General features: G+C 49.0%; 1 protein-coding gene across 4 annotated transcripts; it reads left to right on the forward strand.

The window, feature by feature from the left end:
- Nucleotides 1–4,189: 4,189 nt before the first annotated feature.
- On the forward strand, nt 4,190–13,789 carry LOC122375212 (alpha-(1,3)-fucosyltransferase 10-like). 4 transcript variants are annotated; one of them, XM_043354473.1, is made up of 2 exons: nt 4,190–4,213; nt 11,963–13,789. In XM_043354473.1, exons 1-2 carry the CDS (start codon nt 4,193–4,195, stop codon nt 13,253–13,255), a joined length of 1,314 nt encoding a protein of 437 aa, XP_043210408.1. In that variant the 5' UTR covers nt 4,190–4,192; the 3' UTR covers nt 13,256–13,789. The 4 variants fall into 4 exon arrangements, with proteins under 4 accessions (XP_043210408.1, XP_043210409.1, XP_043210410.1 ...); XM_043354474.1 differs by lacking the exon at nt 4,190–4,213 and adding an exon at nt 7,932–7,954; XM_043354475.1 differs by lacking the exon at nt 4,190–4,213 and adding an exon at nt 8,193–8,263.
- The last annotated feature ends 13,256 nt before the right edge of the window (nt 13,790–27,045 follow it).

Here is a 27,045-nt window from a genome sequence, read left to right on the forward strand (position 1 = left end):
TATGACGTCATCGGTGACCTCGAGGTCAATGAAATTAGCCCCGCGTTCGATGTCTCTTGGACGACAAAGGGTCTGTTCCAGTCGCACTTCCTAACACCTCTAAACTCCTCCAAGATTGCTTCCCTGTTCCAGTGGCAGCTCTAGCCCCTACAAAGCCAAGGAGGGCCCTGCTCCAACCTCCTCTATCTTGCTCTTGGAGGAGTTTAGAGGCGTTAGGAAGTGCGACTGGAACAGACCCAAAGACTCTACGCCGTCGGGCCAATCCCGTTCAAGGTCAGCGGGGGCTCGGCTGCGGTTACGGAACGTGATTGGCCGGACGACATAGAATCTTCGACGTCCAAGAGACATCGAATGCGGGGTAGGTTTCGCTCACCGTTCCGTGCTTCTATCCTCAGGATACAGAAATCCTTCTCCTCCACACCGCAACCCCCTCCGGGCTGGGCAGGCAACTTTATCTCATGCGGGCTGCTCCCCGGGAGCGGCACCGCTGCTCCGAGGGAGCGCACCCCGTAGCCGGGTGCAGTGACTAGTGAGTGCCTTGGGGCTGGGTGGCCTGTCCTCTGGACGGGCTCAGTCCCGGTGACTCACTAGGGTGCCTGCCCAGTGCCCAGACCCAGGGGCGGATCCAGGAAAACTCCAAGGGGAGGGTCATGAATCGAAGTGGTGCCCCTACCTATACCCAAAATTAAAAACTCAACGGATTTTGTCCACTTCATTTTGGTGGTGCCCCCATTTTCAGTTTTTTTCTTTTTATTTTTTATTTTTAGTCAGTATCTTAACTCTTAGCCACAACCACATTTACCAATTGTAAGCAAGTATATATGAATGTGCTATGTGCATAGATGCTATGTGTATATATGTTGTGGACGCTGAGTAGTGAGTACTTACCAGGAACGTTATCAGGTAAGCAAATCGTTGTCAGTCCGACGAACTTGACCCTGGCGTCTAAAGGGTCTGTCCTTGACACTTCAGGCTTGTCAGGGGCACCAAAGTTCTTCCAGGGACACCACAAACCTTTCAGGGGCACCTACGGCCTTGTAGGGGCGCCACAGGCCCGCCAGGGGCACCACAGGCCTGCCAGGAAGTAGGGGCACCACAGGTCTAGCAAGTATACACGACAGGCCTGTCAGGGGCACAACGGACCTGTTGGGCCCATGAGCACCCCTAGGGGCAGGGGCACCACAGTCCTTCCAGGGGCACCGCAGGCCTGTGAGGGGCACCAGCGGCCTAGCAGGGGCACCAGTCAACACAGGCCTGCCAGGGGCACCACAGACCTGCAAGGGGCACCAGAGGTCTGCCAGGAGCACCACCGACCCCGCAGGGGTAACTTGGGCCTGTCAGGGGCCAGGGGCACCACGGGCCTGTCGAGAGGCACTTCAGGCTTTTCAGGGGCACCATAGTCATCTCCGGGCGCAGGGGTAGCAGGGGCACCAGAGGCCTGCCAGGGGCACTACAGGCCTAGCAAGGGCACCACTGGTCTATCAGGGGCACCACGAGCCTGTCATAGCCAGGCATCTCAGGCTTGTCAAGGCCCAGGGGCACCACAGGTCTGTGAGGGGCACCAGCGACCTAGCAGGGGCACCAGTCAACACAGGTCTGCCAGGGGCGCCACAGACCTGCCAGGGGCACCACAGACCTGCCAGGGGCACCAGAGGTCTGCCAGGGGCACCACCGGCCTCGCAAGGGCACCTTGGCCTGTCAGGGGCACCACGGGCCTGCCGAGGGGCACTTCAGACTTTTCAGGGGCACCAGTCCTCTCCGGGCGCAGGGGTACCAGCAGCCTAGCAAGGGCACCAGAGGCCTGCCAGGGGCACCAGCGGCCTAGCAAGGGCACCAGAGGCCTGCCAGGGGCACCACAGGCCTAACAAGGGCACCACGGGCCTGTCGGGGGCACCTCAGGCTTGTCAGGGCCCAGGGACACCACAGTCCTTCCAAGGGCACCGCAAGCCTGTCAGGGGCACCCGAGGCCTGCCAGGGGCACCACAGGCCTAGCACGGGCACCACTGGCCTGTCAGGGGCACCTCAGGCTTGTCAGGGCCCAGGGGCACCACAGTCCTTCCAGGGGCATTGCAAGCCTGTCAGGGGCACCAGAGGCCTAGCAAGGGCACCACAGGCCTGCCATGGACACCACAGGCCTGCCAGGGGCACCACCGCCCTTGCAGGGGCGCCTCAGGCCTGTCAGGGGCACCACGTGCCTACCGGGGACACTTCAGGCTTGTCAGGGGCGTTACAGTCCTGTCAGGGCCCAGGGGCACCAGGCCCGTGGTGTCCCTGCTAGGCCTGTGGTGCCCCTGGCGGTCCTGGGTGCCCCTGTCAGGACTGTGATACCCCTGATAGGCCGGTGGTGCCCCTGGCAGGTCTTTAGGCCCCCGGGCCTCAAGGGGGGGGGCCATGACCCATGTGACCCCCCCCCCCTTGGATCCGCCCCTGCCCAGACCAATGTCTCCCCTACATCCTATCTTCCTCTCGGCTCTGAAATGGTCTCATTGGACCGAAAGGGCCTAACCCAACAAAACAAACAAACAAACAAAAAGGTTTCGCTCGACATTTTGACCGGGGCTATCAGAAGCCGTTTGAATTTTGACAATCAGCCCAGTTGTTTCGGAGTTAGGAGGGGGGCTATGAATCAAGATTCTATGAATAGCCCTCCCCCTTCCCCCCTGCGCGGGTTATGGTTACCTACTGATGGTGCCTACCTGCAGGATCACTGAGTGCCAGTCAGTATGATCTAAAGATATATCATGTAACACAGATGACATGACCTGAATATGATATATCTTTAGATCATACTGACGGGTCCGTATCAAAGCGTCCAAAACCGCAGCGTCCAAAGTACGCAACATCCAAAACCGCAGCGTCCAAAGTACGCAACGTCCAAAATACGTCCAAAATCGGGTTTATAGGGGGCATTCACAAAGTCCAAAACCGAAACATCCAAAACCGCAACGTCCAAAAACGTATCATCCAAAAAACGTAACATCCAAAGACGAAACATCCAAAGTACGTAACCTCCAAAACCACAACGTCCAAGACCACGACATACAAGGCACGCAACATCCAAAACCAACTTAACCTAACCTAACCTAACCTACTGATTTTTGCCTATCCCTAACCCAACCAAACCTAACCTAACCTAACCTACTGATTTTTGCCTACCGGGGATAAGGAAACCCAACCTAACCTAACCTAACCTAACCCAACCTAACCTAACCTAACCTAACCTAACCTAACCTAACCTAACCTAACCTAACCTAATCTAACCTAACCTAACCTAACCTAACCTAACCTAACCTAACCTACTGATTTATGCCTACCGGGGATAAGGAAACCTAACCTAACCTTGCCTCACCTAACCTAAACTGACGGTTTTGGATGTTGCGTACTTTGGATGTTGCGTACTTTGGATGTTGCGTCCTTTGGATGTTGCGTCCTTTGGATGATGCGTCCTTGGATGTTGCGTTTTTGGATGATACGTTTTTGGACGTTGCGGTTTTGGATGTTTCGGTTTTGGACGTTGTGAATGCTCCCTATATACCCGATTTTTGACGTATTTTGGACGTTGCGTACTTTGGACGCTGCGGTTTTGGATGTTGCGTACTTTGGATGCTGCGGTTTTGGACGTTTTGATGGTCCCCCGAATATAAAAGATATGTACAGGAAATGCATCGTAAAATACCAAATATGCAACTGCAACGTTCATCTTACTTTTTCTTTTCCTGCCTTGATCCAGGGTGGGTTCCAAGTTGGTTCCAAGGTAAAGTAATCTTGCCTTGATCCGCATCGGGGTCACGTGGTGATTGTTGTTGTTTTTATATTTTGTCCTTACTGCGCCATTGCTGTCGATTATTGGTTTCGGATCTAAACTTGTTCATTCTGCACTGCTGCACTGCTGCTCGCTGCTGCCCGCTGACCAATTAGAAAAAGAGTAGGATTTCAAAAGTTGCATTTGTAAATATATAGCGCTTTTATCCGTAAGTCAGTGCTATGAAAAAAGGTTATCAATTAAATTTATGTGATAAAAAGTTTTCAATATCAAAAAGCTATCACATATCTGTTGTTTTTGGTAAATTAAAGAGTGGCTGACGTCACTTCAATTCGGCTCTGATTTCGATAGCATAAGCAGATAAATTCTTTGAACAGGGCTCGTTTGAACGGTCCGTTTATATCGTTTATAGCCTTGAAACGGCCCACGATGCTACGGCCTTGCCACGATGTGTGTGCTTGTTTGGTTAGTTTTGATATTATTGCTTGATCCAAATCCGGTACCCGCCGCTAAACGCCCTAAACCACAACAACAACAACAAATCCGGTACCTACATGTGGAAATTGATATTTTTTGGTCAGTTATTTCGGAGGGTTCATATGATAAGTACATCGATGTGATGTTCATACCTTTTGAGTTGAGCTTGAGCTTCCTTATATCAATTCTCTTCTTGTTCTGAGCTCGTGTAAGAGACCTTAGCCTCATAGCACTTGTAGCACTTCAATTTAGTGTGAAAGCCTAGCTGTTCAGTGGCCATTGTATTGCGCTCATATGATTTTTTATTGGTAGTGCATTATTTTAATTTCAACTTTATGAATTTTTGAATGTTGAAACAGGAAATTATAGGTAGAGCTTTCAGCATCATATACTCTGATCACTGTATTAGGAATGAAGGATTCCAGGACAAATCTTCGTATGGCATTTCTTCGTCGCGCAATTCTTCGTCCGCATTTCTTCGTCCGCAAATCTTCGTCGGCGCATTTATTCGTGTCGCATTACTTCGTCTCGCATTTCTTCGTAGGTGCAAAAATTCGTAGCGCATTTCTTCGTATCCGCATTTCTTCGTCGGCGCATTTCTTCGTCAAGCATTTTTTCGTCCACGCATTTCTTCGTCTACGCAAATCTTCGTCCGCATTTCTTCGTCCACGCAAATCGTCGTCTGCGCAAATCTTCGTCCGCAAATCTTCGTCTCCGCAAATCTTCGTCCGCAAATCTTCGTCCGCATTTTTTCGTCCACGCATTTCTTCGTCTACGCAAATCTTCGTCCGCATTTCTTCGTCCACGCAAATCTTCGTCCCCGCAAATCTTCGTCCGCAAATCTTCGTCCGCAAATCTTCGTCCGCAAATTTTCGTCCGCATTTTTCGTCCACGCATTTCTTCGTCCAATCAAATCTTCGTCCGCAAATCTTCGTCCGCAAATCTTTGTCTGCGCTATCTTCGTCTCCGCAAACATTCGTCCACAAATGTGGTTCAATAAAACCATGAAAAAATATCAGACAGTCAAGTAAATGACGAATTTAATGCAAGGAATGGATAATCAAAACTTTTGAAGACAGGTAGATGAGGTCAGTCAGGTGAAGCTATTGTATTTGGGAGCCGACAATCGTAACATTCCTCATTTGTGTCCCGGACATTCTTTTTTTGCGGTCGTTGAATGACAATATAATCTCTTGTACCCTCGCCGGCATAGGCGGCGGAACGGGGAGGGCACCGGGGCACCGTTCCCCTCTTTAATTTTGGCCTTTTAACAGTAGCCCTATGGACGTTGCATGGAAAGCATATTGGACCAAAAGTCGGCAGTGCCGTGCCCGCTACTGCCCGCCGGGCCTATTTGTTTTCTACGGTACACGCCGGCCGAGGGGGCGGGTACGACCCCCCCCCCCCCCCATCGCCGTTTCGCCACTGGTGGAGCTAGCGCGTCGCGGAAAAAATACGAGCGTGTGCGCCGTTACGAGCCGCAGAGATTAATACCCGATTTTAAGGCCTTCTAGGTCAGCGGTCGGCATACGGCCCGCGATAGGCGTTATCACAAGTGTATTCGCGGCCATTGGGGCGACGTAAGAAAAGAAGAAAACAACTGGCCCCAAGAACTTTAAATTATCAGTTAGCATGCACCTTTTCCTTGATATGTAGAGAATTTACCATTAATTGTTAGAGAAAATTGTATTAAAAATCTTCCATTTATGCTTTTTTCATCGTTTGCACAGTATGTTCTTTTACTAAGCTAGAAACACTAATTAGAAATAGTTCCCGCATCATCAAGAACAATAGGGAAGGATTGAAGTGAATACAATAACCTAAACGGTTTTGTAATCCATGTGAAGACACTTCTAAAATTGCCTGTAGAAATATTAAAGGCAAAAGTTCAACTTTTTCACAAGACGGATGGCTATAAACCTATTCAACGTGTGACAACTCAGCCGGTATTTCGTCGCCTACAGCCCAGCTTTCCCTAGTGACCGATAGAGGCGCTGCTATCGATGTCCGCCCGTGCCGCCTAACGGCGGGCCGGATCCGGCCAGGTGGGTGACGGTTGGATCCGGCCCGCGACCAGCTGACGTCCGGCCCGCGGCTGGTATCAGCGACTTACATCGTGTTCCGGCCCGCGGTTCCTTCATAAATCGACTCCGATATAAAAGTGACTCAAATGTGCTTTGGCACAACAGTTCTTCCTTCGCACACTTCATGAGTTTATAAACACCATTTGCGGGTGTTTTTGTCTAATTCTACTTCTAGACAAAACTTGCAACGGTAAGATTTGGTCAGCAGCTTTTGCGCGCAGCATCAACGACTGCTGCAGCTGCGTGCACTTGGCGGCTTCACGTGGTCTACTCGCTTAACCTTCCAGGCGGTGTGTGTGTGTGGGGGGGGGGGGCGGGCCGGAACACGATGTAAGTCGCTGATACCAGCCGCGGGCCGGACGTCAGATGGTCGCGGGCCGGATCCAACCGTCACCCACCTTGCCGGATCCGGCCCGCGGGCCGTATGCCGACCCCTGACCTAGAAGGCCTTAAAATCGGGTATTAATCTCTGCGGCTCGTAACGGCGCACACGCTCGTTTTTTCCGCGACGCGCTAGCTCCACCAGTGGCGAAACGGCGATGGGGGGGGGGGGTCGTACCCGCCCCCTCGGCCGGCGTGTACCGTAGAAAACAAATAGGTCCGGCGGGCAGTAGCGGCGGAACATCTTCAATTAAGGGGGGCACGGCACTGCCGACTTTTGGTCCAATATGCTTTCCATGCAACGCCCATAGGGCTACTGTTAAAAGGCCAAAATTAAAGAGGGGAACGGTGCCCCGGTGCCCTCCCCGTTCCGCCGCCTATGCCGGCGAGGGTACAAGAGATTATATTGTCGTTCAACGACCGCGAAAAAAAAGAATGTCCGGGACACAAATGATATGGAATGTTACGATTGTCGGCTCCAAATACAATAGCTTAACACCTGACTGACCTCATCTACCTGACATCATCCATTCCATGCATCAAATTCGTCATTCACTTGACTGTCTGATATTTCTTCGTGCTTTTATTGAACCACATTTGTGGACGAGTGTTTGCGGAGACGAAGATAGCGCAGACAAAGATTTGCGGACGAAGATTTGATTGGACGAAGAAATGCGTGGACGAAAAATGCGGACAAAAATTTGCGGACGAAGATTTGCGGACGAAGATTTGCGGACGAAGATTTGCGGGGACGAAGATTTGCGTGGACGAAGAAATGCGGACGAAGATTTGCGTAGACGAAGAAATGCGTGGACGAAAAAATGCAGACGAAGATTTGCGGACGAAGATTTGCGGAGACGAAGATTTGCGGACGAAGATTTGCGCAGACGAAGATTTGCGTGGACGAAGAAATGCGGACGAAGATTTGCGTAGACGAAGAAATGCGTGGACGAAAAAATGCTTGACGAAGAAATGCGCCGACGAAGAAATGCGGATACGAAGAAATGCGCTACGAATTTTTGCACCTACGAAGAAATGCGAGACGAAGTAATGCGACACGAATAAATGCGCCGACGAAGATTTGCGGACGAAGAAATGCGGACGAAATATTGCGCGACGAAGAAATGCCATACGAAGATTTGTCCGGTTACGGGAATGAAGAATTGTTTCTAAATTGATAACAATTCCAATTCAAGATCCACATTGACATTATTGCGCAGGATACAGTTCATAGTCTACCTTATACCCGGTCCCGCACCCTAAAGGAATTAGCCACTGCAAACATTTACAGGATTGCGCTAGATGATATTTTATTTTGTCACCTTATCAGTTTCTTTTCCAAAATTTGTCACATCCCTGATCCCAGTCCATAATTCCCATATTTTCCATTCTATATTTTGGACATTTCCTTAAATGTCTACAACAAAAGCTGAAGCCCAAGACAACACATTTCAGTGAGGCATTTGATTCAATCTTCTTTGAGCTTGCTTAAATATCAACACAAACTTGTTATTGTAACATATTTTTGCCAACACCCTGTATTTCATTAGAAATTGGTGTATGTATGGAAATCATTAGATACGTTTAAATACCTCACCCTCTGAAATAAGTTCATTGTTATCATTTTTCATGTTATGTGTTGCAAAGTTATTATAATTAAAACTAAATTAATCTATTTTGATATAATCTCTGATTAAGATGCAGTATCAAAATATATTATTTTAGGATCAATTATTCAATTTTACAACATTTAACATGAGATGAGCATAAGGTTGTTACTTGTTCATTCTATTTACAGCACTAATCATGGCCATGCTCAGAAGTACCACAGCTTTTTCTCAGAAGTAATAATTTCTCTGTGTGGTTATGCACGTTTTATTTCATTTTTGCTTTACGCTTTTAATAAGGCTGACAATCAATATATTATCCTTAACTGACTCATCCTAAATTTAAGGTCACAACAGGTCAGAAAGAACTAAACTGGACCCGCACCACGCTGGGGGGCAGTATCTGCCCCCCTTCCCATTTTCGCCAATAACTTCTAAATGCGTTACGTCAGCGACGTCAAACTTTCAGTACTTTATCATACGTCAATTTAGCACGTTAGGTACCTGAAAATTTGAGCGAAATCCGTCTCAAAATGTTGGAGAAAATGCCGTTTGAGTGATGTCATGTCACGCCATTTTCGCCTAAAAAACAGCAAAACTTCAAATGCTGCTAACATCTTCATTTTTAAAGGAAGCAAGACGTAACAATAAAGGTTATACGTGATTCTACCTTGTCTATCAAATGGCTATCTCGATTTTTTTTTTGAAAACTGGATTTTGGCCCAATTTTTTATTTTAAAAACTTTTGGGGAAAATAATAAAATCCAAAGTTTTGCGTGTATCGAAAAAAACGGAATAAATGTCAGAGAAGTGGCCTATGTGCACCTACATACCAATTTTTAGAAGAATCAGTTCAAAAATGTGGGAGTTATTCGACGTCAGTCGTCACGACACACAATTTTTTGAAAAATAATTTGAAAGTTTTGGACCTTGTACGGAAACACAAATAGCACTATTCGATTCGCCGTGAAAAACTGCATCAGATAAACACCTTTTTAGGTCTTAACAACCAACTTCAAAATTTGACCTTACTTGACCCGACCTTGACCTGGCCTCAACCTGAAATTCATCCAGATGTTTTCCATATCACTTATTGAGTGTGCCTTTTGAATTCTATGAATAAAATGAATGACCCATAAAACGTGTGTCGCACATGCCCTTTTCTATATTTCGTTTTTGGTGACCTGACCTGACCTTGACCTTGACCTTTGCATGATATTGTATGCAACGAATATTATCTTGGTAGCCTAAGAACACGTTTTGGGCAATCAGTCTCAGTCCATTCTTCGGCAACTACGGTGCAAGACCGATACTGTAGAAACTTGCATTTTGTACCCTTGACCTTACCTTGACCTGACCTGACCTGACCTACTTAAGCAAAAAAATCGGCTCTTAAGATCCGCCTTGTTGATAGCTTTCGATTGCCGTTTTTTTCCCGTCTTTCTACGACCATCGGTTCGGAAGTTAGACAGGGGGGGGCAGAAACTGCCCCCCCCCCCCCCCAGCAGGGCGCGTATGGCTGAATAGCCCAGCGGGGCGCGGGTTAATAATGAATGTTTAATAAATGGCTGACCAGGGAACAATTGTTAAATTTGTTATGCTTTGCTAGATCATTACATTAGTGCTTGACTCAGTGTGGTATAGGTATCCTATCTACTCTCAGTTTTATTGTTCAATTCAAGTAAGGGAAGAGCAAAGTTCATAGGTACTTTTAATGATAAAAACTGCATTGTGCTTAATTAGCAATTAGCATCCATGAATAGAATAGGTAAACATTGATTGGAGGAAGTGACGAGAGGAAGCCGATGATACCCAATTTTAACCCTATTCCTGGCGGGCTCCGCCGGGACAAGAAACTGGCGGGGGGGGGGGGCCGATTCGGCCCCCCCCTGAGATCTCGAGAACGAAGCAAGATAGCGACAAGCGGTAAACGGCATCGGATACGCATGGACAAGATCTACAATTTTTACAAAGGTCATTTTCAGGTCAGGTCAAAGATGACGTCACAGGGGTCGAAAAAGTCAAAATGGCGGCGCTAGATATGGAGAGAGTTTTTCTCGAATAACTTTCGAATTAGTCAAGATAGGAACAAACTAAGGGCATCATCGTGATCCTCTCGTCAATCCGCATCGAATGATATATATGTTGACCTCGAAAGGTCAAGGTCAAAGGTTGACCTCAGGTCACGTGATCTCGAGGTCATCATGTATATCATTCGATGCGTCTTGACGAGCTGAACACAATGAGACCATCCACGCGTCTGTATCTTGTTCCTGTACGGAGTTATTGGCCAAAAACCTTTGGTGACCTTTGATGACGTCACATGACCTCACAGCTGCCCAACAGCAAAACAGACCTCAAGGTAGTGAAGGTTGATCGTATATGAAGTCATGTATGGTATATGGGGCCATTCCGACCCGTTTTAGTGGTAAAAACAGGGAGTTGATTTTTCCCCCATTGACTTATAATGGGGAGGTCGCGAAACTGACCTGACCTTAGGTCACCGATATCAAAATTCCGAGATATACAAATTGCACATACTGGTACCCTAACTAAAGCCTGAAGAGAAGAAATTGATCGGTCAAAAACTCTAGCTCTGGCGTGATTGCAAACTTTTCTGAGGTAGGGTCACCAAACCGCCTCTGGTGACCTGACCTGAGGTCAGATCAACTCAAAATTTTCAGACATGCTGCGTAGAAGCCTTTTAGGAAAAGTCAGAAAATTTGAGCTTCCTAGCTCAACGCGTTTGGGAGAAATAACCAAAAAACCTCAGGGGGGGCTCCTGAGGCCCCCCCCCCGCCAGGAATAGGGTTAAGGTCCTAGGTCATTGGTTGACTTTCCAGGTCAGGTCAATGATACAAAAGTCGGGAAAATCGGGGCCTGCTAGAACCTCGTAAAGTGAGGGCGTTATGGTTTTTTTTTCGGGGTGCTGATCACGTAGTTCGTGTCAGTTTTGATCACAGATGATGTCTTCATGCATTTAGGCCAGGTCGGGTCAGGTCAGGTCAGGTCAACCAGTAGTCGTCCTGTCGGCTATCCATAGTAGGTATCAACTACCACTGGCGGGGTCTAACATGTTACGAAAACGAAGGTACTAAAACTACTTCGTAAATTTTCAAATGGATGCTAAATTTGGAATCAGCCCGAAAAAGCTACCCTAGATACATGTAAAACTCGAAAGAGTGAACCGAGGTCATGATAGGCCAATGGCCTGACCTGACCTTCAGATGTCCTTGACACCCACCGTAATGCCTGGGACGAACATCATTTCACATGTTTGAACGTTTACAATCACAAAAAGACTGGAAACGCGCGGATAATGTGAGCTGCCATACCTACGCTGAATCGCTATTCCGGGTAAACATGGTCTCGAGAAATAGGTCACAGGTCAAAGGTCCTTTGGGTCAGAGTCACGAAATTTTCAGGGTCGGTGTAAAATTGATCAACTCTAGGGTGCTGGTAGGTTTCGTCGCGGTCGGCCGCTTTTTTGCGAGTTATTCGCGAAAAACGAGGGGGCTCCATCCGACCCCCCCCCCCCCCTACACATGTGAGGGTTTAATTGTTGTAGTATTTCAAATGCTTCAGCAAGACAGATGCTACAGTATTCAATGTAGCACTCGAGTGATTGCAATGTTGTGCTTGGTCTCCAGGTAACCATGCTGAACCTGTGGAGGCTCTTCACCAGTGTTTTTGTAATACTGCAGCTCCAGTCACACATGAGAGCGAGCAGAGCTCAGCGAGACACCCCGGCGGATCTGCCCGTCCTGCTCTGGTGGACGCCGTTCAGTGACGATCCTGGCTACGTGCAGGAGTGTGGGGAGCAGAGCTGCTTAGTCACTGACGCCCGCTCGCACATCAACAGCCCCCAACTGAGCTGGGTCCTGATCTATGGCACTCTGCTGGAGCCGTGGGACCTGCCTCTGCCACGCAGCGCTCGCGTTCCCTGGGGCCTCCTGCATGAAGAGTCGCCCAAGAATGCGCCTATTTTCTGTCACGACGACTGTATCTCTTTGTTCAACCTCACGGCCACGTTCCGTTCAGGTAGTGACCTGCCGTTGACCCTGCAGTACCTCTCGTCGCTGGAGGCGCTGACCTCTCCTGCCGGCGTGGTACCCATCGAGGAGAAGCTGGCCTCTGAGCGCGCGCCGCTCGTCTACCTCGCCTCAGGCTGCGACACGCCCGTGCAGCGGGACGCGTTTGTCGCCGAACTAATGCAGCACATCGCCGTGGACTCGTACGGCGTCTGTCTCAACAATCGCCCACTGCCTGTGGAGCTGGCCGACCCCAGCGAGGCCGACCCGGCCGCCTTGGACGCCTTCCTGGCGCCCTACCGGTTCTACCTGTCTCTGGAGAATGCCGTCTGTGACGACTACATCACGGAGAAGCTGTGGCGTCCGCTGCGGCTCGGCGTGGTGCCCGTCTACCACGGAGCGCCAAACGTGCGCCGCTGGCTGCCCAACAACGACTCGGCGCTGCTCGTTTCCGAGTTCGAGTCGCCGCGTGCGCTCGCCGCGCACCTGAAGCGACTCGGCGCCGACTCTGAGGCCTACTCGGCGCACCTCCGACACAAACGGGGCCAGGTGGACAACGCCGAGCTAAAGAGGACGCTGGCGTCGCGGCCGTGGGCGGCTCTGGACGATACTGTCAGTGATGCGCCGAACCTGGTCGAGGCATTCCAGTGTCGGGCGTGTGAGCTGGCCTGGGAGGCGCGGCGGGTCGGAGGGACGGCCCCCAGAACCGCCGACAGTGGTCACTACGGGTGTCCGCGGCCGGCGCCGCTGCTGGCGGACGGCGACTCCTCGTGGTGGGCCGAACAGTGGGAGCGCGCCGCCCTGGAGGCCGCCCAGATGCGCCGCCTGGTGGCCGATGGACGCGCTGTCTCCAGAGAGGATTTCCACAGACGCATACTGAGTCAGCTCAGCGCTGGGAGAGACGAGCTGTGAGGTCGTCAGCGGCACAGCGAGAGTGCCGGCCGAGCCGACGGGGGACGCGTGGCGCTCCTTTCAGATGTGGGAGCTCGGGCAAGTGACTCTGGTCGGTTGTTTTTCCAGTATATGCAGTGATCCACAAAATGGCGAGCACGGCACGCTTTTATGTTCAGAGAACCTTGCCGTGCACTGTGATCGATGGTGTGGGGCGCTAGTCAGCGTTGGCTGACCACGTATATCTGTGATAAAGACTGCTGCCCTATGGGCTGCCTAATGCAATCTGAGATTCCACAAGGCTCGTTTTCAGGGCACAATGATTCCTTAGTCAGGGTTGGAGGGCACACATTTTGTATGTACTTGTTATAGTCCTGCTATGGTCATACCCGATATGTGAAGTGTATTTACTCGTATGGTATACCGTATAGGTACGAGATTAATGCAGGTATGATACACTGTTGGTGTTATATTGTTTATATTATTTTTATGCATAATATGGGCATGTTTGCCATTTGAAGTATTTTTGTACTTTGAATACAAGCATGCTTATGATTGATTGTTTCATACCAATGCTAACTTCTATCAGTGCAAGTGACTCGAAGAAGTAGAAGGGGAGCAGACTATTCGTGTTAGCCTAAAATTCCTTCACACAGAGTGAGAGGATATTTATTGTCTAGATGAAACGTTGTTTACCGCGTATTTACGTTAGAGGACGCAATGTATGAACTCTTATTTATCCGTGAAGCATAGCATAGAATATATGTACACAAAGCATACCGCCGGTCCTGCACTCGGGTTATTACTCTACACTGGAGTAACGAGTAACAACTACACTGAGATCGCAGTTTTGTAGTCCTGGAAATTGTACACCTCTTTGGTGTGCAACATTTTATCCATCTTTAAAACTGTATGCGTGACAGCTCTTCCCGCAAAACCTTTTTGCGGAAAGGATACGTTCGACCACCTGTTGCCTGTCATTTCGTAGATAGGCGGCTCCTTCACTGGCATTATTGATGGCCACCACCGTGCGGCAATCTTGTGCGTTCGACTGGCGACATTGTTTTTTTTTATAACTTCGCCGACCGAGGAAATGATCCGGAGCTCCAGCAAAGAAAACAGACCTAGAGTTGCCGACTACCCGACCGAGAACACAGTTGAGCAGCAGGAAGTATATCTTCGTCCACGACGAGACGCTGCGGCGGGGCCTGGAGGAGGAAGCAATACACCTGCTGCAAGGCATCAGGAGGAATGGACGACCGGACGCCGACCGCCGGCCGGCCCGTCGGAGGTGGGAGGGGCGAGGGAGGAGAGGGAAGGAGAAGGACACAGACCGACGGCTGCTGCGCCTTCCGGTCTCAGGTGAGAGGGGCGGAGAGGAGCAATATACTGTGTCTGAGGGGCTCGCGGGACACTCGGATTGGAGGCGGACGATGTGGTTACTGCTCTCATCAGGAAGGTGACCAGGCTTTGAAAAGATTCGTTCTACATGCCGTGCGTGTTATTTATGTCCTCTCATCCCATTAGCATTGTGCCTGTGTATTTCCCTGTCGCCCGGGTGGCGAAATGGCTCCACTGTCACGCTGTGTCCACTGATATAACGGTTCACCGGCTGACGGCAACTCTTCTCACCGATCGTGGCTGGTCCGCACCGCCCAGAGCGTGCCCGTCCCGTGCGTGTCAGACCCGGCTCCCGGAGCTGCTCCGTTGGACTCAGACGCTCGGTCACCAAATTTAATTAGTTTTATGCGACTAGAGAAACGACGATTACAGCTAAAATTACAGTATTGTCATTTCATGACGCTAAGTGGATACCGGAGCAGCTTTGCTTATAGTTCGTTTTTCTTAAGTTCGACCCTCACTGTAATCGTCTCTTTGAAAACAGCACGAGAATTGCTAGCTGAATTACTGAGAAAACTGGCTGGCGCACATTGATTTCACAGACGATTAATTTTGCTCAAAATTATTTCTTCCTGGCTCTTATTTTCCAGACTGCTAGCTCGTATTTGCCTTCATATACAACCCCACAGGGATAGACGTCTTGTCAGAAATTATAACTGAACTGATCAATAGATCGCACGGCGTTTAACAGAAAGGTATATCATCGGTGTTTTAAAACTTATTTGGAAAGTATTATTCATGTCTACAGTACAATGTGCGCTAGCCAGCTTTCTAAGTAATTCAGCTAGCAATTCTCGTGCTATGTTCAAAATGATATTTACAGTGAGGGTCGAACTTAGAAAAAACGAACTATACCTATATATTTAAAATAATTATTAAATCGTGCATGAAAAAGTCCTCTGTAACGTTGTGAAACGAATGAATCTAATTCGGCCCTGTCTGAGGGTTCGGGGCGCCCTCGCCCCCTCTCACCATCGTCCGTAAGATCGTGCAGCCCAACGAGAACCCGGACGACTTCCTGCCGTCCGTGATGACGTGCGTCAACTATCTGAAGCTGCCCGGCTACACCAGCATCGAGATCATGGCTGAGCGCATCGCCACCGCCGTGCGCAACGGACGGCTCAGCTTCTTGCACTCGTAGTGCGGCCGCCGCCGAGTTGCGAACGAACTTGTGGTGCCATGGAGACGTCATACCATATGGTATATATAAACCTGCTACACTTTTTGTCAATGAGAAAAGGACTGAATACACACGTCGAGTCGTCCAGCCCTGTTTATAGAATGGAGCTGAGACAGGCGCAGATTCCACCTGACAAATTGGTTACCAAGCATACGCTTACGGTCACGCAACGGAATGATAACTAGCGAGGATAGACGTTTACCTGCGATACTGGGCCATACCGGGTTAATCGGGTAAAAACCGGTCTGAACTGGCTGTCGCTAAACCAGGCGAAAGGCACGATTGCACATGGATAGGGGGCGGGCTGGTCGGGCAGGCATGCCTTCCACTCATGGTCCGGGGGTGGGCATACTTCGACACACGGTTCGGGGGTGGGCAGCTCTTTGAGAAGGGTCAACGACGCTGCATGACAACTTTCACCCTCGGTGGGGAGCGGGTGGTCTCTCACGCTCCGGGCCTGCCCCTGCCCCTGGCTGCCGGCCGAGGTGACCGGCGTGGGTGAAGAGCCACGACTCGCGCGGCAGCTGGGGAGGGGGAGGGTCGGCGGTGACCAGAGGTGACCGGCGGGTGAGGAAAGGCGTTGGGTCACTGTTCGGTGGTGTAATGTTTGGTGACGGCTGGGAATGTGATAATCGTGATGCCATCGTCAGCTGGTGACGGCCAGGGACACAAGTGGTTGAGCGTGACGACGATCAGCACCTGTGGGCTCCGAGACAACGTGATTGCTCGCCAGCTCAGCCGATCTTTGTGTGTGCCAGCGAGTTGGTATGATCGTAAGTTTGTCTGTTATAGCAATATGAAATATGAATAACAGTTTTACTCACTATGCTGATAAGGACAAAGCACGAGCCATCTAAGTACGCACCTTGCGTATAAGATGTATGTACAGGGTGTCCACGTCAAAAGTGTACCCAGACTTTTCTCCGTATTTTATCTTAAAAACATCACACTCACAAACGATTGCCCTCGTTTGAGAGCCTAGGCAATGGCAAAACACTTGCTATGCTTTTCAACTGTGCTCGGCACTCTGCTGACCAGAGCGTGCCGTCTAGAGCAACTGCTCTATATGAGCCCCTTTGCTTCGGGCCACCGCCGGCAGACGGACCGTGGCATGTGAAATCCCACAATGGGGATCCCGCACTGGGGATCCCACCGCCTAGAAAAACTTCAAACCATGCCTCTGCACATACTTCGTGCGCTGATTACATCAAGTGCATGCTGAAGCATAGCTAATTAACGTCTGCTTGGAGGAAGAAACTCCTCGGTCTATGAAGGATAGGTATATTTGAAAAAATCGGTGGCTGTAAATTTATCCCGGCTGTCGGAACGTTGTTCTATATACCCTGGTCGGAACAACTGCATTTTGCAGTAGCCCTTCGATTGGGGGCATTGTCACTTGGTGCTCTGTTTGAGATGTCCACGTGACGTGATCCCCTTTCGGCCCTGAAGCGGCCGACCGGGCGCAACGCCAGGTCGTGTATGGGTCGGCGGCCTGGTATGGGTCGGCCGGCCGAGTGCTCAGCTCTGACCGCGCCCTGACCGTGTGGGTCGGCCGGCCGTGTGCTCAGCCCTGACCGCACCCGAGCGCCCGATTCCACTCGGGGCCCGGCTTTGGCAGTCAGTCTGTCCAGCCAAAGCCAAAGCCCTTCAACTGCGCCCCGGCAACAAAGTACATAGTCACCACGTGTTTCCTTCTTTCACTTGCGATTTGTGTTAAATTTAGTAGCACATTTACCTTGTATTCTGCAAATTCATTCACACAAGCCTTACGTGTTGAAAACACAATGATATTGTGTTTTAGGACACAACACGACTGGGTTAACACATTTGTAAATTGACACGTCTGCGACGGGTCAAAAAATGCATGATGCAGGGTACACAAGAAAGCCTAATTAACACACTCTGCTTGTGCGTTTTTAGTCGTTTTCTGTGTCATTTTGTTTTCAGTGAATGGGCTCCCCACTCGCCCGACCTCAGCCCTCTATAGACTTCTTCTTGCGGGGCTTTCTCAAGGACTGTGTGTACGCCGGCAATCCAGGGTCGACCCAGGAGCTGAAAGACGCCATCAGCGACGAGATCCGTCGCCTTCCCTCCCACATGGTTGACCAGGCGATCACCCACCTCCAGACTGCCGGCGGTGGCACGACGCAAAGGGGCTCATATAGAGCAGTTGCTCTAGACGGCACGCGCTGGTCAGCAGAGTGCCGAGCACAGTTGAAAAGCATAGCAAATGTTTTGCCATTGCCTTGGCTCTCAAACAAGGGCAATTGTTCATGAGTGTGATGTTTTTAAGATAAAATATGGAGAAAAGTCTGGGTACACTTTTGACGTGGACACCCGGTACGTACGCAAGGTGCCGTCATCTTAGTACGGCACCTTGCGTGGTCTTCCCTCGTAGCTGCCCGGTCATCACCCGTATTTCTTACTATTCTGGGGTGGGGGACCGAGGAAGGCAGGGTATTCGTCAGACTCGCGACGGGCCGAGTAGTCTTCAGATTCGACTCGCGCCGGCCAGTGGACGGAACAGATGAGTAGTCTGCAGATACTCGACTCGGTAACGGGCTCGGGGATGCATGAGCAGAGTTAATGCGTAGGTATTACAAACGAACTACAATGGCGGACGAATAGGAAAATCCGCTCCTGGCTGGAGAAACCGGGGGGGACCGGGGGGGACCGTCCCCCCCGGGCCCCATTAATTCCATTTCCTGGGGGGGACCTGGGGGGGGGACCTAATATATAACGAAAGTGGGCCCTTCTGACTTATGTTTAAAAAAAGTAATCAGCCATTTTGGCCTGTATTAATGTTTTAAATATCACATTCCAAGCATCGGAGCCCTATATCAGTGAGTAGATCTCAATGAGTCGTACTCCACCACAAGCTAGTGGGCCCTTAATGGTTCCGTGATGACCGTGAACCATCGGAGAGCCATGGCCCCTCATTGAGTCCATGTGGTCCAGGTCCAGTAGTGGACCTGTTGAAAATTTGACAGAAAGGTGTTTGCCAGGCCTATTTTCCTTTCACATACCTCCTATGTATGTACCGCAACGCATGACATAATTCAGTGGCGGATCCTGGGGGGGGGGGCACGGGGTCATGACCCCCCAAATGGTCTGAGAGGGTCAGTTGACCCCCTCCAAAAGCCGAAGACCTAAATGCGTTATAGACGCCGTCTTGCATGCTCAAAATCACCTGTCAAACACATCTGAGCTTATACCTTTGTTTTTGTCTGGATCGTGTTGCGTGAAAAGGCGTATTGAAGGCCAGAATCGTACTCGTTTTTGTCTCAACCGTGCGAGCACCAGGGGATGATACAGGAAAACTCCAAGGGGATGGTCATGAATTTAATTTGTGGTGCCCCTTCCTATACCCAAAATTAAAGACTCAACGGATTTCGGCCACTTAATTTTGGTGATGCCGTGTTTCCATTTTTGTTTTTTATATTGTTTATTTTATTTTTAGTGCCCCTGGGCCCTGGCAGGCCTGTGGTGCCCCTGGCCGGACTGTGGTAACCCTGGCGGGCTTGTGGTGCCCCTGCGAGGCCGGTGGTGCCCCTGGCAGACCTCTCGTGACCCCTGAGGTGCCTTCAAAAGAGGACGTGGGGCCATCAGAAGCGGCCATATGACCGTCGGCATTGGGCCTTAAGGGAACTGCATGGGCCTCTGCTGTGCCCCAAAATAAGGATCTCGAATGTCGAAATGGGACCTTCAGAGACAGGTAGGGAGTCGGGGACCCTCATTTCACCGGTATGAGGCTGTAGGCACCCAAAAAGCAGTCGGAGTCCCTCAGATGCCGGAATACTTATGCATTACTTACGCGGCATGCTTACCTTCTTACATTTTGCGCCCTCGGAGGCCAGCGCGGGGTCCTCATAGGTCGATGTGAGCCCTCTGAAGCCGGTGAGAAACCTCAAAGGCCATCATAAGACCATCGGGCCACTGGACAGTATGAGACTCAAGAGGCAATTTGGAACTTCGGAGACCGGCGTGGGCCCCAGGGACGTACCCAAGGGGGGGGACGGGGCGCCCCCCCCCCCCATTGGGGTTTCAGGAGGCCCCCGTGGGGCGCCGAAAGCCCACGGGGGCCAAAATCACGTCGGAGGCGTAAGAAATTCACGTGAAGCCAAAAAATCACGTCAGGACATTCAGGGCCCTCTGACCAGCCTGACAGCTAGGGTCCTTCTTACTTCCTGAGGCCTCCTAATCCTTCCTTCTTACTTCCTGAATAACCGCCCGCTAATGCCTGTGTCTGACCGCTAGGGCCCCTCTGACTCCTCAGTAGAGAGGAGGCCCTCTGTAGGTAGGAGGCCCTCTCTAAAGAGAAGGCTCTATGTAGAGAGGAGGCCCTGTATAGAGAGGAGGCCCTCTGTGGAAAGGAGACCGCCTGAAAGCAGAAGGCCCTCTGAAGAGAGGAGACCCGCTGTAGAGAGGAGACCCGCTGTAGAGAGGAGGCCCTCTGTAGAGAGGAGGACTTCTTCAGTAGAGAGGAGGCCCTCTGTAGAGAGGAGGCCCTTTGCAGAGATGAAGGCCTCTGTAGGAGGTTCTTTGAAGAGAGGAGGCCCTCTGTAAAGGAGGTCCTCTGAAGGGGAGAGACCCTCAGTAGAGAGGGAGACCTCTGTAGAGAGGAGGCCTTCTGTAGTTAAGAGGCCTTGCGAAAAGAGGAGGCCCGCAGTAGAGAGGTGGACCTCTGTAGAGAGGAGGCCCCCTCTGTGTTTTGACAAATCTTTTTGCAAATTTTTCGCAGCGCTTCGCGCCGCCGATTCATGTACGTACAGGTCAATACGAAATCGTGACTGTAATTACACCAACCAACCGTGGCAAATTGAATTATAACTCATATGTGTAACTGTGAAGGAACTCCGGCTTGTACTGCCATGCTCAAAGGGTGGTAAAATTTGTGTTTTGGAGCTGCGTTTTGACAAATGCTTTTGCAAATTTTCTCGGCGCTTTGCGCCGATTCCTACACCAGTCAACCAAAAAGATCGTGACTGTAATAACATCAACCGTGTCAAATTGAATCGGAATTCATATGTGTACTGTGAAGGAACTCCGGCTTGTACTAGCATGCTATAAGGGTTGTAATGTTTGTGTTTTAGAGTTGTGTTTTGACAAACATTTTTTTCCACACACAAAATTGCGGCGCTTCGCGCCACCGATTCATACACAGGTCAATAAGAGAGATCGTGACTGTAATAACACCAACCGTGTCCAATTGAATCGGAATTCATATATGTGTACTGTGAAGGAACTCCTGTTTGTACTAGCATGCTAAAAGGGTTGTAATATTTGTGTTTTAGCGCTGTGTTTGTACAATTTTTTTTTGAAATTTTTGCGGCGCTTCGCGCCGCCGATTTATAAACAGGTCAATAAGAGAGGTCATGACTATATGCTACTAATGCATTAGGCTAAAAGTGAGGTAACTATATCTACTTCTTGGCTTTTAAGTACGTCGATCGCCCCCCCCCCCAGTAAAAAATCCGTAGCGACGCCCCTGTATAGGTGGGTTTCAGTAATTGAAACTACTGAGCCGAGTGACTAATAACGATAAAACTTCATCTTAGAAACGACGAAGATCAAATGTCATTTGATCTCGACATACTCGCTCCCTACCCCCCCCCCCCCCCGTCGTCAGAATTCATCCATCAGACCCGGCATGTCGGCCGACTTGTGACCCCCTCCCAAACGTTCCCCTAAAATCCCCCTTGGAAGGTTATATGACTTTGGGCCCTTTGAGACAATTGGGGCCCTTTTCCTTGAGGGCCCCTCGAGGCCTAGTCCCCCCCACCTCTGAAATCATTTCTCCAGCCCTGGCGCATTTTCTGGCTCATGTATAACTAAGGTAAATGCCGGGGTAGAGGGTACACTTCGGGCGAGTGCTGGAGCGACCGCTGCTGCCGCTGCGACACTCCTCAGGGCGGGCTGGGAATGGGCAGATAACAGAGAGGTCACTGTGGGCGCCGAGTGCATGACCGTGACGATGCACTGCCCATGACGCCGACAACCATCGCCAGGCCGAGGCACCGAGTCAAACCCAGCCAGCGGTCAGCAGGTGGCGAAACGGACGGGAGGCGATAGCGGCATTGCCAAAGACGCTAAACATGCAATCTGTCGCAACAGGATATGTTCCGAGGTGTCGCTTTGGCCGGTCATGTTTTTGAAATTTGAAATGACACGAGCGCGGCGCATATCTATTTGCGATTAGGCCCATGATATGCAATGCATAAGCGAAAAGCAGCCATGGAACGATAGTCTTTCGATAAAGTAAGGTCTTCCGGTGATCGCATTTGTTGAAATGTGAGCCGGCACCGCGATAGTAGGGGAAGTTGGGGTAATGCCGGAGTTGGGGCAAAGCCGAAATTCGAGATATTTCGAAAACCGTAAGACATGGATGCCACCTGTCAGTGATGCTCTGAAGCTTAAGTGACTACAATTATCGCATGTTTGTTACGAGTCGTCATTCGGAATACTTCGGCTGTGAGGGCGCCAAGAGCGTTTTCAAGGTACGCGTTCCTTGTACTACATGCGCCTTTGAAGCTGCATTTCTTACTCATTATGCTACCGTTTGTCTGGCCAATTCGGTCAAGTGATCTTCAGCATGTCTTTGCGTAAGTGTGCTGCCTTTTTGAAATTTATACGGCACGTTGAAAAGTTATGGGCCTGCAAATGAAAGTATGGCTGGCTGGGGTAATGCCGAAAACGTGCAATTACGCACGTTAAAGCATGCTACGTGGACTTTACTGCTGTAGAATAGCAACGCGAATATTTAGTCACACAAATTACACTTTCAACCGACACAACGGCCTGTTACCTATAAGGAATTATTTACCTGGCATTTTCTTATTATATCATACAATTATAACTTCCAGTGTGCACCAAGCGTCCTCAAGCTCTTAAAACGCGTGTCAGCTTTGATAAATTCTGGATAAAGTTTGAGATAAATTGGCAAAACATCAATGTCGGCATTCCCCGTAGATCATTTCTTCCATTTTCGGCTTTCCCCGCAGTCCGGGGCAACGCCGAAAAAGTCACTTCTTTGATATTTTTAGTTTGTGCGCTTAACGGTATTCGAATTCATCAAATGCGCCTGGTATGTTTGAAAGGCAAAAGACTGGCCTCTCGAATGACGCCAACAAGAATAGCTTATGTTGTCTACCTTGCGTGCTACGGGCGTCAGAAAAAAAGTATTCGGCGTTCCCCCAACTTCCCCTATAGTTCGACCACCCATAGCTTCTCGAACTGAGGGTTGGAAACAAGATACAGTAAAGGATCGTAAAGGATCAAGGAAAAGGATCGTAAGGAAACGTTTCTAATGGATTCAAATTGCGATTAACCCTATTCCTGGCGGGCTCCGCCGGGACAAGAAACTGGCGGGGGGGGGGGGCGATTCGGCCCCCCCCTGAGATCTCGAGAACGAAGCAAGATAGCGACAAGCGGTAAACGGCATCGGATACGCATGGACAAGGTCTACAATTTTTACTAAGGTCATTTTCAGGTCAGGTCAAAGATGACGTCACAGGGGTCGAAAAAGTCAAAATGGCGGCGCTAGATATGGAGAGAGTTTTTCTCGAATAACTTTCGAATTAGTCAAGATAGGAACAAACTAAGGGCATCATCGTGATCCTCTCGTCAATCCGCATCGAATGATATATATGTTGACCTCGAAAGGTCAAGGTCAAAGGTTGACCTCAGGTCACGTGACCTCGAGGTCATCATGTATATCATTCGATGCGTCTTGACGAGCTGAACACAATGAGACCATCCACGCGTCTGTATCTTGCTCCTGTACGGAGTTATTGGCAAAAAACCTTTGGTGACCTTTGATGACGTCACATGACCTCACAGCTGCCCAACAGCAAAACAGACCTCAAGGTAGTGAAGGTTGATCGTATATGAAGTCATGTGTGGTATATGGGGCCATTCCGACCCGTTTTAGTGGTAAAAACAGGGAGTTGATTTTTCCCCCATTGACTTATAATGGGGAGGTCGCGAAACTGACCTGACCTTAGGTCACCGATATCAAAATTCCGAGATATACAAATTGCACATACTGGTACCCTAACTAAAGCCTGAAGAGAAGAAATTGATCGGTCAAAAAATCTAGCTCTGGCGTGATTGCAAACTTTTCTGAGGTAGGGTCAGCAAACCGCCTCTGGTGACCTGACCTGAGGTCAGATCAACTCAAAATTTTCAGACATGTTGCGTAGAAGCCTTTTAGGAAAAGTCAGAAAATTTGAGCTTCCTAGCTCAACGCGTTTGGGAGAAATAACCAAAAAACCTCAGGGGGGGGGGCTCCTGAGGCCCCCCCCGCCAGGAATAGGGTTAAATGTTACAACTTATTAAATTGGTATTACAAATTACAAAAGTAAATGGAATCAAGCTGAAATTGAACGTTGGACAAGTTGAAATTGCTAGGAAAAACAATAGTAAAATGTAGCAATGACTTATATTATATCGTTTCTAATACTTAAATCGTAATTGAGTTTTAGATAATAGTACAGCGTCAGTCTTCAAATCGTTTAAGCTCAACAAGATGCGTAAAAATCCCAGCGTACCGCTTAATTCGCCTTTTCAAGGGCTGATAGCCATATTAACGATTAGATGAAGGGTTTCTTTTTTAATAAGGTATTACGTTTATCTAAGTTAGATAAGAATTCCATTACCTACCTATTCCTAATACCAAGTTGTGTTCTTTTAATTGCATGCGGTTTAATTTGACTCATGTCCAGGAGGAGAGCTTTGTAAAGAGATATTTTCAAAAATATTGCTTCCTACCTATAATTGGAATTTGGAAAGTTTGGTTATAACGCCCTCTAGAAAAAAACGAATAAATCGTCGGGCATTTTAACTATGCATCGTATCCATTTTCGATAAAACGACTAACGATTTACGATAACTTAACCCGCGACCTGGTGGGGGGGGGCTATTTTTTGCCCCCCCCCCCTCCAGACTTCTCAATATATCTCCAGAACCGCTGCGCCGATCGTCACCAAACTTTCAGTACCCTCCCGGACATCAATTTTACACATGGTGACCAAAATTTTTTCCAAAGGCTATGATAGGCTGGCCGGAAATGACGTCAGAGTGACGTCATGTTCTGCCGTTTTCGACCCAAAAAAGGGTTTCGCGGGAAGAGCTTTCAGGCCTATAGCTTTGCAAATACAGAAAAATGATAATGACATAAAAGATGTAGAATCGGCAGGGCTACAAAACTGCTATCTCGGATTTTTGAAGTTTTTGGATTTTGACCCCCTTAAATCAAAAAATAATTTTTTTGGATATAATGATCGAAAAATCCAAAAAGTGTTTTAAATTTCGCAAAAACCGGATTATATGTGATAGTCCTTACCGCCTTCCATCCACATACCAAATTTGAGATTGATAACTCTTTTTTTGGCGGAGTTAAAGCGAAAAAACTGTTCAAAATTGATGACGTCAAATTTTCAAACTCAATTTTTAGCAATTCTAGACCCCGTAGCGCAAAACAAAGACCACCATTAGACTCCCCGTGACGAGAAGCATCGAATCATTACCCATTTTATGCAAATCTATCAACTTTAAAATTTGACCTTTTTTGGCCTGACCTTGACCTGACCTTGACCTGACCTTGACCTGAACTTTACCAGAAAGTGACCTAAGCCGTACCTGATAGTCTTATAACCAACACCATTGAGTTGGAAATGAAAAATTGGCCATAAAACATGCATCACACAACCTTAGTAAAGTTGGGCTCATGTGACCTGACCTGTGACCCTTGGTGACCTGACCTGTGACGTGACCTGGTATTGTCAGTGACCTCTAATAGCAACATATCTACTAGGCAACTGACGCCTTATCGCTGATTCTCGACAAAATGCGTTTTCCTCGGTGTTATAGCGCATTCCCTAGAAGACCCGTAAACGGTGAAACATTTCATCTTTGACCTGACCTGTGACGTCATCGGTGACCCCGAGGTCAATGAAATTTGGTTTCCTTCGACAAATTTGACAGGCCTTTCGAACGCCGTTTGAATTGTGCGGATCGGTCCAGTAGTTTCGGAGATACGAGGGGGGGGCAAAAAATAGCCCCCCCCCCCCCACCAGGTCGCGTTATAAACAGACCCCACCAGGGCGCGAGTTAATAATTTTATAACGACTTTAGATTATTATTCAACCCTCTCCGGCCTAAAGGGTTGCCGTCACCCATCGTTTTTTTCTTCGTGATTGCTCAGAACGAGTTGACAAAGGAGAGCTGCAAGTTGACATAGGCGACTTTTGATTCAAGCCGGGTCTTGTGACATCGACCGCATTATAAGATAGGGTCAGCTTTCTCGCCTTAGTCCTATGACGTCATAAATCAACCTTCGAACGGTCCAATATTGTCACAACTTCGCAACGCCCTCCAATCTCAGTGCTAAAGAATCATTCGCAGGGGCAGGAATATGAATATGAACTTATGTACCTAGCCTCCCAAGTACTCGTAACTTCTATGTCAAGGTTTTCTCATAAAATAACTATACCCTCCCGAGCATAATCAATCAAATCCGTTTACAATCTGCATACGCATCATTTCCATATCATCCTTTTCAGTGTCATGAGCTTGAAAAATGTAAATGCTTTATAAAAGTGTTAACAATTAGCAAACTTTTCTACTTATGCGTGCAAACATCGCATAAGCCCGCGCCGTGCTGCGGGGGGCGTGTTTTTTCGAGAATATCTACAAAACAGCGGCGTGCAGCGCCACCGTTTCTAAGTATACACCTGTTAACACATTTTCCCCACATGTTGTGAAAATTTCAGACCCGGGTCGTTCAAGGTCAGGTCACCAGGTCACGTCAAGTGACCTTACCTCAGAAAAAGTTCAAAGGCTCACTGCATGTAGCTACACGGACAAAACGATCACTTTGAAACTTTCAGCGATTGAGTAACGTAATATGTCGGCGTCGTAAGCTTGCGTCGCGAGTAACGTAGCAGTATATATAAAATTTATATCTCGGATTTTCGATATCTGTGACGTAAGGTCAAATCTGAGAACAATGCTTAAAAAGATCTTTAAAAGGGCTATCGAATGCGCTCCGCGGCGCTGTAACTCTTTGGTTCCCGAGTTAACCGTTGGCAGTTTCCAAAATTGTTGAAATGGACAAAGTTTTACTTTTGATGACTTCTGTTTACCTGACATTTGACCTGACCTTAGAAATGACGGAAGCAATTCCGCCAATATTTTTTACGCTCTTCCGATTGCCGCTTGCTGCGTGTCG

Source organism: Amphibalanus amphitrite, unplaced genomic scaffold (genome assembly GCF_019059575.1).
Source record: "Amphibalanus amphitrite isolate SeventyFive unplaced genomic scaffold, NRLGWU_Aamphi_draft 001796F_arrow, whole genome shotgun sequence".
Lineage (NCBI taxonomy): Eukaryota > Metazoa > Arthropoda > Thecostraca > Balanomorpha > Balanidae > Amphibalanus > Amphibalanus amphitrite.